The sequence below is a fragment of the Canis lupus genome, chromosome 1, assembly GCF_048164855.1.
Source record: "Canis lupus baileyi chromosome 1, mCanLup2.hap1, whole genome shotgun sequence".
Taxonomy (NCBI): domain Eukaryota; kingdom Metazoa; phylum Chordata; class Mammalia; order Carnivora; family Canidae; genus Canis; species Canis lupus.
Window position 1 is genome coordinate 90,081,115 of NC_132838.1, and position 12,023 is coordinate 90,093,137.

The following is a 12,023-nucleotide window of genomic DNA, read 5'->3' on the forward strand; positions in this document are numbered from 1 at the left end:
AATGAAGAAACCTACAGATTAAAGAGCACAGTGTAAAGAAAAAAATAATTATGAGTGACACATAGATGTACCTTGGTTATATTACTGACCTCCAAATATAAAGGAAAAAACTGTCAGGCATTTTGGATGACAAAGCAGGTCACTTTTAAGAAGGCAGAAAAAAAAAATCAGACTTTTCTACAGTAGCATTCCTTGCCCCAATATAATAATGACCACAAAATTCTAATACAAGTGCTCCCTAAGGATATCACCTCCTGCCGAGTTGTTTTTCAACAATGAAAACATCAGGCAGACATACTCAAAGCATTAGAGGAAACAACAGCATTAAAGCTCAAAAAATATATCACTCACATATCCTTCCTAATGAATAAAAAAGGAAATCCTGCCAATCAAAAAATACAAAATCAAGGAGCAATATTTGCCATGTTCTTAGAGAAGGAACCTGTGATCTGGAAATTTTATACCTAGTCATCCTTCAAGTATAAAAACAAAAGACAAGCATTCTCAAGCAAGTATGCAAGAACTCAAGCAAGAGGGGTGCCTGGTTGGTGCCTGGGTGCTTATCTGCCCAACTCTGGGCTTCAGCTCAGGTTGTGATCATGACACCGAGCCCCATGTCAGGCTCTGTGCTCAGCAAGGAGTCTGCTTGGAATCTTCTCTCCCTCTCCCTCTGGCCCTGCTCCTGACTCTGTCTCTCTCTCAAATGAATAAACTTTTAAAAAATATTTATTTATGAGAAAGACACAGAGAGAGGCAGAGACACAGGCAGAGGGAGAAGCAGGCTCCCAATGCGGGACTCAATCCTGTGACTCCAGGATCATACCCTGAGCCAAAGGCAGATGCTCAACCACTGAACCACCCAGGCGTCCCTCAAATGAATAAATCTTTTAAAAAATTAAAAAGAACTCAAGGAACATGCCATCTATAGCTTGAAGCAATTACCTAACCCTGAAATACACTCAATCAAGAGATTCATCAACTCAGGAATGGAGAAGCCACAGTACTGAGGTGATGAGGACTAAAACGGTTTAAAACAGAACTAAACGAAGTGTGAGAGAATATAGATGTTAGAAATCTTGAAAACAGGGGTGCCTGGGTAGATCAGTTGGTTAAGCATTTGCATTCAGCTCAGGTCATGATCCTGGGGTCCTGGGACTGAGCCCTACATCCAGCACCCCGCTCAGTGGGGGTGTCTGCTTTTCCCTCTCCTCCCCACTCATGTTATCTCTTGCTACCTCTCTCTCAAATAAAAAAATAAAGTCCTTTAAAAAAAAAATCTTAACAACACAGCATAGAATAAATCCACCAAAACCAGGAGATGGGAATAAGCACAAGTATTCACTCCTTACTCCTTTATATCAGGGAGTCAAAAAATACTCTGAACTGACACATAGAATTTAAAAAACAGGGATCCCTGGGTGGCGCAGCGGTTTGGCGCCTGCCTTTGGCCCAGGGCGCGATCCTGGAGACCCGGGATCGAATCCCACATCGGGCTCCCGGTGCATGGAGCCTGCTTCTCCCTCTGCCTGTGTCTCTGCCTCTCTCTCTCTGTGACTATCATAAATAAATAAAAATTTAAAAAAAATTTAAGAATTCAAAAAACAACTTGTCCCATTTGTTTATGTTCTTTATAAACCTTTTTTCCCCTTAACTCATATCCCTTCCAGTGAAAAACATTTTTCTGATATTCAGGGTTCCTTCATTTCTCTCAAGTTCTCTTTTTTCAATTACATATTTTTTTTTTTTTTGCTTTTGCCTACCTTTTATTGAGCAATTTATTAGATAGTTCATTCTAGTGATACTAACAGTTGATTTGTGAAGTACCTAATATGTGTTGGCTAACATTAGGTGGTTCACATATACAAAAGACATTTCTTTAAAGGACTTTATTTTATTAAATCATAAGAGAGAGAGAGAGAGAGAGAGAGAGAGAGAGGCACAGGCATAGGCAGAGGGAGAAGCAGGCTCCATGCAGAGAACCCAATGTGGGATTCGATCCTGGGTCTCCAGGATCAGACCCTGGACTGAAGGCGGCGCTAAACTGCTGAGCCACCTGGGCTCCCCTCAAGACATTTTTAATTAAGGTAAAATGGTAGAATTTAGTTTCAGGTGGATGGCATAATGACTCAGTATTTGTATGCAGTTCAGTATTTGTATGCATTACAAAGTGATCACCACAGTAAATCTAGTTACCATCCAACACCATATAACTGACTCCCTTCATCCGCTTCAGCCCTCTAACCCCTTTCCCTCTGATAACCATCAATTTGTTCCCTGTATCTGAGTTTTGTTTCTTAGGTTCCACAGATAAGTGAAATCGAATGTATTTCCCATAGCATAATACCCTCAAAGTCCATCCCTGTTGTTGCAAATGGCAAGGCCGTTGTCTATATATCTATATCTATATCTATCTATATCTGTCTATATCTATCTATCTATCTATCTAATCACATCATCTTTATTCATCCATTGACAGACACATTGTTTCCACATCTTGGCTATTGTAAATAATGCTGCAATGAACATAAGAGTGCAAATACCTTTTCAAATTAGTGTTTTCATTTTCTTAAAAAGAAAAAAAAAAAACACCGACAAGTGAAACAGCTGATCACATGATAGTTCTATTTTTAATGTTCTGAGGAATCACCATACTGTTTTTCTATACCGGTTGCACCAATTTGCATTCCCACCAATAGTGTAGAAGGGTTCCCTTTTCTTTTTTTAAAAAAATTTTATTTATGTATTTATGTATTTATTTATTTATTTAGAGAGAGAGAGAGAGAGGACACAGGCAGAGGGAGAAGCAGGCTCCATGAAGGGAGCCCGACGTGGGACTCGATCCCAGGTCTCCAGGATCACACCCTGGGCTGCAGGCGGCGCTAAACCGCTGCACCACCGGGGCTGCCCAGGGTTCCCTCTTCTATGCATCCTCGCCAACACTTATTTCTTGTTGATTTGATTCTAATAGGTATGCAGTTGTATCATATTGTGGTTTTGACTTGCATTTCCCTGAAAATTAGTTGAGCATCTTCTCATGTGCTTGTTGCCCATTTGTATACATTCTTTGGAAAAATGTTTGTTTAGATCCTCTGCCTTCTTTTCAATCTGTTTGTTTTTGTTTTTGTTTTTTTTGCTATTGAGTTTATACATTTCGGATATTAACCTCTTATCAGATATAGGATTTGTACATATTTTCTCCCGTCAGTAGATTGCCTTTTCATTTTATTGATGGTTTCCTTTGCTGTGCAGATGCCTTTTAGTTTGATATAGTCCCACTTACTGATTTTGCTTTTGTTGCCTTTGCTTTTGGAGATAGATCCAAAAATTCAATGCCAAGACTGATGTCAAGGAGCTAACCACCTGTTCTCTTCTAGGAATTTTATGGTTTCAGGCTTTACATTCAAATATTTTACCGATTACAAGTTAATTTTTGTATATATAGTTTCATTCTTTTCATTTAGGTGTAGTTTTCCCATTACCATTTATTGAAGGGACAGTCTTTTCTTCCTTGTATATTCTTGCCTCCTTTGTCATAGATTAATTGGCCAGAAAAGTGTGGGTTTATATATGGGTTCTCTATTCTGTTTCATTGATCTGTGTCTGTTTTTATGCCATTACCATACCGTTTTCATACTACAGCTTTGCAGTATAGTTTGAAGTCTGGACTATGATATCTTCCATTTGGTCTTCTTTCTAAAGACTGCTTGGGCTATTCAGAATCTTCTGATTCTACACAAACCTTAGAATTATTTGCTCTAGGAGTGCCTGGGTTGTCTCAGTTGGTAGACAATGTGACTCTTGATCTCAGGGTTGTACATTCAAGTCCCCTGTTGGGTATAGATTACTTTTTAAAAATCTTTGAAGAAATTATTTGTTCTAGTTTTGTGAAAAATAGCATTGAAATTCTGATAGAGGGACACCTGGATGGCTCAGTGGTTGACCATCTGCCTTTGGCTCAGGCCATGATCCTGGGGTCTGGGATTGAGTCTCATATCGGGCTCTTTGCAGGGAACCTGCTTCTCTCTATGTATGTCTCTGCCTCTTTGTCTCTCATGGATAAATAAAATCTTAAAAAAAATAAAATAAAAAATTAAATATAATTCTGAGTTTACACTGAACATGTATATTGCATTGGGTACTATGGACATTTTAACAGTATTAGTTCTCCCAGACAAGAGCATAGAATAACTTCCCATTTATTTGTGACTTAACTTCTTTCATCAGTATCCTACAGTTTTCAATGTACAGGTCTTTCACCTCCTTGGTTAAATGTATTTCTAGGTATTTTATCCTATTTGATACACATTGCTTTGTTAGGCTTATGACAAGGATTTCCTAATTTCTGACAGTTTCATTATTTGTGCATAGAAACACAACACATAAGTGTATACCAATTTTGTATACAGCAATATGAATGAGTTTATTTATTATTTATTTATTTATTTATTTATTTATTTATTTATTTATTTTTGGTGGGGTTTTTCAGGTCTTCCATATATAGTATTATGTCATCTGCAAGTAGCAATAGTTTTATTTCTTCAAATTTGGATGCTTTTATCTTTTTCTTGTGTTACTGCTGTGGGTAGGACTTCCAACACTATATTGAATAGAACAGGCAAGAGTGGGCATTCTTATTTTGTTCATGATCTTAGAGGGAAAGCTTCCCGCTTGACACCATTGAGTATGAGTCTGTTATATATAGCCCTTATTATATTGAAGTACATTCCCTCTATACCCACTGTTTTTATCATAAATGGACACCAAATTTTATCAAAGGCTTCTCCCCACTTGAGATGATCACATGACTGTTACTCATTTTGTTATAGGGTGTATCACACTGATCTGCAGATGTTAAACCATCCTTGCATTCCAGGAATAAATCCCACTGATCATGGGGTGTGATCCTTTTAAGGCATTGTCCAATTCAGTTTGCTAATATTTTGTTGAGAATTTTTACATCTGTGTTCATCAAGGATACAAGCCTGTAATTTTTTTGTGTGGTGTCCTTCTCAGAGTAATGCTGGCCTCATGAGTTTGGAAGCTTTCCCTTCTCTTCAATATTTTGGAATAGTTTGAGAATAGGTATTACTCCTTTTTTATATATGTGGTAGAATTCCCCCATGAAGACATCTGGTCCTGGACTTGTTTGCTGGGAGGTTTTTGATTAGAGATTACATCTCCTTACTAGTAATGCATCTATTCAGATTTTCTACTTCTTCATGGAAGACTGGAAGTCTTTTTTTTTTTTTTTTAAAGACTTTATCCATTTATGACACACACACACACACACACACACACACACACACACACACACAGAGGCAGAGGGAGAAGCGGGCTCCATGCAAGGAGCCCAATGCGGGACTTAATCCCAGGACTCCAGGACCACACACCAGGCCGAAGATGGCACTAAACTGCCGAGCCACCCAGGCTGCCCGAAGATTGGAAGTCTTGAAAGACTGTATATTACTAGGAATTAACCCACTTCATTAGCATAATAGTCTATTTGATCCTTGATTTCTGTGGTATGTTAACTTCTTTCATTTCTGAAAATAATCAGCTCTTACTTTCATTGATCTTTTCTATAGTTTTTTAGTCTCATTTATTTCTGCTCTGAATCTTTTATTATTTCTTTCCTTCTAACTGTGGCATTTATCTGTTGTTTTTCTAATTCCTTTAGGTAGAGTTATCTTTTTGTGCACCTCACTCTTAGAACTGCTTTTGCTGCATCCTATAGATTTTGGAATGCTATATTTCCATTTATGTCAAGGCATTTTTAATTTCCTGTCTGATTTCTTCACTGACCCATTGATTATAACAGTTGTATGTTATTTAATTTTCACATATTTATGATTTTTCCAGTTTTCTTTGTGTAATTGGTTTGTTTCATACCACTATCGTTATAGAAGATACTTGATATGATTTCAATCTTCTTAAGTTTACTGAGACTTGTTTTGTGATCTAACGTGTGACCTATCCTGAAGGCCTACCTATATGCAGAGAAGAATGTGTATTCTGTGGCTTTTAGATAATATACTTTGTATACAATTCACCCCTGAAAAATCTAAGAGTTAGGGCACTGACCTCCTGTGCAGTCAAAAATCCATATATCACCTTTGTGTTCCTAAAAACTTAACTATTAAGAGCCTATCACTGACTAGAAGCCATACTGATACTATAGTTGATTAATACATATTTTGTAGGTTATACTATATATCATATTCTTATAAAAAACTAGAGAAAATGTTATTAAGAAAATCATAAGGAACAGAAAATACATGTACAGTATTATATTGTAAAAAATCTGTATATAAGTGGACCCATTCACACAGGTCAAACTCACTGTTCAAGAGTTACCTGTATACCTAATGAGTCCACCTGGCCTCATATGTTGTTTTAAAGCTGATATGTTATCGGTTTTCTATCTGGATAACCTATTCATTGATATAAGTGGAGTATTAAAGTCTTCTATTATTGTACTGCTGTCCATTTTTCCCTTTAAGTCTGTCAATATCTGATTTATTTAGGAATTCCTATGCATATTTTAGTCTCTGTGCCATTAGATCTGAAGTGAATCTCTTATGGGCAAATATATAAATGAGCCTTTTTAAAAAAAAATCTATTCAATTACTGTAGGTCTTTTTAATTCAATTAGCCAACATATAATAGTATATCGTTACATCTTTTGATTGGAGATTGTGCCCATTTACATTTAAGCAATTATTGATAGGTACGTACTTCTTGCCATTCTGTTCATTGTTTTCTGGTTGTTTTTGTAGTTCCTCTGTTCTTTTTTTCTTTTCTTTTCCCTTGTGGTTTGGTGCCTTTCTTTAGTTTAATGTTTAGAATCTTTTCTCATTATCTTTTCTACGTCTACCATAAGTTTTTGCTTTGTAGTTACCATGAGGTTCACAGCTAACAACCTACTTACACACACACCCACACACATTTATATTTATATACTTATATTTATACTTATATATTTAGGTATATATTTACACATATATACTTACATATTAAATACAAGCCTATTTCAAGTTGATAGCAACTTAAATCTGAATGTATTATAGAAACTCTACATTTCTGTTCCCCACCACATTTTGTTTTTATGACATATTTTACATCATCTTACTTTGTGCATACCAAATTGTTGTAGACAAGTTTGCCACTTGTCTTTTAACCTTCATTGTAGGGTTGGTTTTTTTTTGAGATTTTATTTATGAGAGACACAAAGAGAAAGGGAGAAACAGAGGGAGAAGCAGGTTCTCTATGGGGAGCCCAATGTGGGACTCAATCCCAGGACCCCGGTATCATGACCTGAGCCAAAGGCAGATGCTCAACCAACTAAGCCACCCACACGTTCCCCTATAGTAGGTTTATAATTGGTTAATCCACTACCTTTGTTATATATTTGCCCTTACGAGTGAGATTTTTACTTTCCCACGTTTTGTTATTAGTATCTTTCCTTTTCAGCTTAACCAAGTCCCTTTAACATTTCTTGTAAGGCTAGGGTAGTGGTGAACTCCTTTAGCTTTTGCTTGTCTAGTAAACTCTTCTCCAATACTGGCAGGTAGAATATTCTTAGTTGGAAGTTTTTTTTCCTTTCAGCACCTCAAATCTATCATGCCACTCCCTTCCAGCCTGTAAAGCTTCATCTGAAGTATCAGTTGATAGTGACTTGGGTATTCCCCTGTACTTTACAAGTTGTTTTTCTCTTATTGCTTTTAAGATCCCCTCTTTAATTCTGACATTGTAATTATTATGTCTCTTGATGTGGATGTCTTTAAGTTCATCTTATTTGGAATTCTGTGCTTCTAAGACCTAGATGTCAGTTTTCTTCCCTGGATTAGGGAAGTCTTCTGCCTCTCATCTTCTTTTCCGCTGGGATCCCTGTAATGTGAATGTTATTTCATTTGACATTGTCCCATAGGTTCCTTAAGCTGTCTTCATCAATATTGTTGTTGCTGTTTTATTTGGCTGAGTTCCATTGCCCTGCCCCCAGGTCACTGATCTATTCTTCTGCTTCATTTATTCTGATGCTGAACATTTCTAGTTCAGTTACTGTATTTTTCAGCTCTGTGACTTGTATTTGGTACTTCCTTATATTTACTAACCCTTTGTTGAAGTCTCACTGTGTTCAACTATTCTTCTGACTCTGGTAAACATCTTTATAACCATTACCTTGAACCTTTTATCAGGTAGATTAATTATCTCTACTTCATTAAGGTCTTCTTTCTGAGGTTTTGTCTCCTTTGTTTGGAAAATATTCCTGTGTCATTTTCCTTGACTCTCTGTTTCTATGTATTAAGCAAAGGTTATCTCTCCCACTTTTGAAGAAGTAGGCTTATATAGGTGAATAAATCTTATTATTCATCTTGCCTTAACTCTTGGTTGTCTGAAACTTTGGGATTACCTAATTAGCCTGAATTATTCTTGATAGATCCCATTTGGTGAGAGTGTGTCAAGCCCTGCCAGTGTTCCAAAGGGAGATCTTAGCACCTAGTTTCAGGCTGACTGAAAGTTCCACAGGAAGGAGCTCTTGGAGTAGGCAAATATATGGCCCTGGGGCACCATAACTGTAAACCCTGCTGATCTCCAGCCCAAGAGATCTAGAGGGGTCTCCTGAGCTCCAGCTGCAAAAATCAGGGCTTCAGACAAGTGTATAAACTTTTTGGAAGTATTAGCAAGCTGTGTTGAGGCCAAAGGAGAGATCAAAGATGGTGTTGTCTCCTTGCCTACCTTGCAAGAGCACCTCTGAAGCCTATCCCTTAGGCTGGAGCTCCAGGACAAGGAGATGGGCCTTTATCACAGGTAGGCTAGTGGTGTATTTCAGCCTGCTGTCTCTGTAGTGCCTTGGGTATGGTAGCCTTCCCCAAACTACCTTCCTATTACAGCTCCATGGGGCACAGAAATTCAAGCCAGTCTGGCCACCAGGGACAGTTGGTTAACGGGCATTCCCTCTGTGGACTGCACTCAAAGGCGGGCTTTAGCAAAGCTGAAAGAGTACTGGGGGTGGGGCACATCCATGGCTTTAGGGACGCAGGAGAACAATTTGGTCAGGATACTCTCAAAGCTTTAGTGAGGCAGGGGGATGGCTGGGGATGGGGCACACACTCATGGCTTTAGGGAGACTGTGTCCACCATGACTGACTACAATAGCAAAGTGGAAGGAGAGCACAAAAATGGTTCTCACAAGTACCTCTGTCCCAACTGGTCCCAACTATTCCGGCAAACACTTCAGAATTAGCAAATGAATCTTCACATATAAATCACTTCACACTAGTCACTTTTCAAACCACTGCCTTTGCACTGGATTCCAAGGTGAGTGTGCTTACATGTGAACCCCTCAAAAGGAGTATCTCAGATTCCCCAGAGCCCCCAAGGTCTACTGTACACAAGCCCCTTTGGTTTCCAAATCCATCTAGGGGGCCTTGTCTCTCCAGTGTAGACTCCAAGGACTGGCATACCCAAAGTGGGGTATAAACCTGTCCCTCCTCATGTCAAGAAAGACTCCAGACCTGTAAGTTCCCTACTGTGAGTTGCTGCATGAGGGGTGAAGTTTTGGCAAGATCACGCCTCCATCTCCAACTCTCCTATCCATTTCAATGTGGACCTTCCATTCCTTGTTGTAGAAGGAGCTGTTCAGCTAGTTTTCAGATCTTTCTGAATAGAAATTATTTCTTAAGTAGCTGCAGATCTGGTGTGTCTATGAAAAGAGGTAAGTTCAGGGTGTTCCTAAGCTGCCATCTTGAACTGCCTCCAAGTGCTCTTTAAGATTGAAGTAAAACTAAATTAATAATTATTAAGAGTAGCACAAACAACACAATCACATTTTTATAAAATTATTTCTGTATGTTTATACAGCTTTCAGAAGCACACAGAGCAGGGCTTCCCAAATTTATGAATGTATAAGAATCCCCTGAAGGGCTTATTAAAATAGATTGCTGGGCCCCACTCTTACAGATTCTGATTCATAGATTTGGGATTGGGGCCCAAGAATCTGCATTTTCCCAAGCTTCCAGCAGAGACTGATGCTGTCATTCAACAAGTAGCACTGGAATAAAATCCCTGGAATAAAATCAACCTACTTTGTATTTCATGATAGTGAGATTGATTTTTAACTTTCATCTCTGCATTTTCTTAGATATTGGGCAAATCTTTTTTATAATGAATGTCCATTTTTACCCAAACAATAAAATCATCACTCTAAAGAAAGTTAAAAGCAAGAAACATTAACCTGTTCATACCTACAATTTGTATAAAAGCTTTCACTGAGATCTTTAACTTTTCTTTCTCTCTCTGAAGAGCTGAACCATGTTTTATCAAACTCACCTACAAAAGAAAAGTTAGAAGAGTTTTTCTGTATAAAGTGGCTACCATGAATGAAACTGATTATTTGCTATTTCAAAAAGGAGACATACAGTATATTTCCCCATCTTACCAGATTAATGTTCAACATCAATGTTAAATAGGTCAAGTCCTATTATTAGATCTATTGGAAATGTATGAAAATGTATGTAATATGGTCTAGTTCGGGACCAAAACAGCCCAAATCAATACTAATTTGAAAACACAGGGACAGGGACACCTGGGTGGCTCAGCAGTTCGGCGTCTGTCTGCCTTTGGTTCAGGGCATGATCCCAGTAGCCTGGGATCATCAAGTCCTGTGTCGTGCTCCCTGCAGAGCCTGCTTCTCCCTCTGCCTATGTCTCTCTCTCTCATGAATAAATAAAATCTTTTAAAAAAAAAAAAAAGAAAACATAAGGACAATGTTACTATTTTAAGTACAATAACCACTGATTACATTTGGACCTTTCAGGTACTTTAGTATGTTTTAAGCAGTTATGACCCCTAAAAAATTATTCATAAACACTACTTTTAAAATAGTTTTATGGCCCAATGCCATTAACTAAAAAAAAAAAAAAAAAAAAAAAAAAGGTACGCTTAGGACTTACAAAATGAACACATGAACACTAAGCAAACTAGGAATAATCTGTCAACTAAAAGACATTTGGGTAAGAAGGAAACAAATCAATTGTTAAAACAGTAAAACAGTCAGCTTTGGGGGCATCTGAAGTACCTGCATTCAACTTGGTTCATGATCCCAGATTCCTGGGATCAAGTCCCAACCAGGCACCCTGCTTGATGGGGAGCCTGCTTCTCCCTTTACTCCTCACTCCTGCTTGTGTGCTCTTTCTCTCTCTCTCTCTCTCTCTCCTCAAATAAATATCTTTAAAAAACAAACACGGTTTAACTTTGTGTAGCTTTCAATAGAGAAGTTTACATGAAATTCTATTCAGAGATAAAAACTCATGGATAATCATTAATTCCACACTCAGGACAAAGGCCCAATAGGCTTAATTTAATTGTGTACCTAATGACAGTATTTACAAATAAAATTATTTCAACTTTAGTAATAGAAAAACAAGATGCTAGCAATTGATTGAAAAAGTAAGCAATGCTGGGATTAAAGTCCAAAAGCCCTTAAATATCTTTAAATGACCCTCTGAGAAAGCTGGATTAGAAAGTAATCAGAAATAAGATCTCTGTAGAGTACATAACCAATCAAATATAGAAGTAAACTTAGAAGTAGACTGTCTTGGGACGCCTGGGTGGTTCAGTGGTTGAGCATCTGCCTTTGGCTCAGGGCATGATCCCGGAGTTCCGGGATGGAGTCCAACATTAGGCTCTTTGCATGGAGCCTGCTTCTCTTCCCTGTGCTGTGTCTCTGCCTCTGTGTCTCTCATGAATAAATAAATAAACTCTTAAAAAAAAAAAAAAAAGAAAGAATGTCCTTATTTTTCCTAAATCTCCATACTTTTAACAATTTGTGTTCCTACCATTGATCTTAAATCAATCAATTGAACTTCAATCCTATAATCAAGTTAAAAGTACCAACTACTCTAATCATGATTTACCTGCAAAACAAAAACAAAAACAAAAAAACCCACAATCCGGTATTTTCCCTGTTTTAAACAACAACAAAAAGTGTTTAGTCTGGAGTACAGGTTTAATGCTTAATTTAC

At 37.7% G+C, this 12,023-nt stretch overlaps 1 protein-coding gene across 15 annotated transcripts in view; it reads right to left on the bottom strand.

Moving 5' to 3' along the window:
* Nucleotides 1-12,023, bottom strand: part of LOC140640197 (zinc-regulated GTPase metalloprotein activator 1B) — a 57,603-nt gene that overhangs the window by 37,684 nt on the left and 7,896 nt on the right. For 7 of the 15 annotated variants that reach the window (XM_072839185.1, XM_072839192.1, XM_072839160.1 and 4 more), the window contains one exon: nucleotides 10,249-10,329. The exons of 7 other annotated variants lie outside the window; for them this stretch is intronic. In XM_072839185.1, the coding sequence (XP_072695286.1) occupies nucleotides 10,249-10,329 (81 nt within the window). Of the gene's footprint in view, nucleotides 1-10,244; nucleotides 10,330-12,023 lie in introns of those variants that run through there. One more of the 15 variants, XM_072839269.1, reaches the window with a different exon arrangement.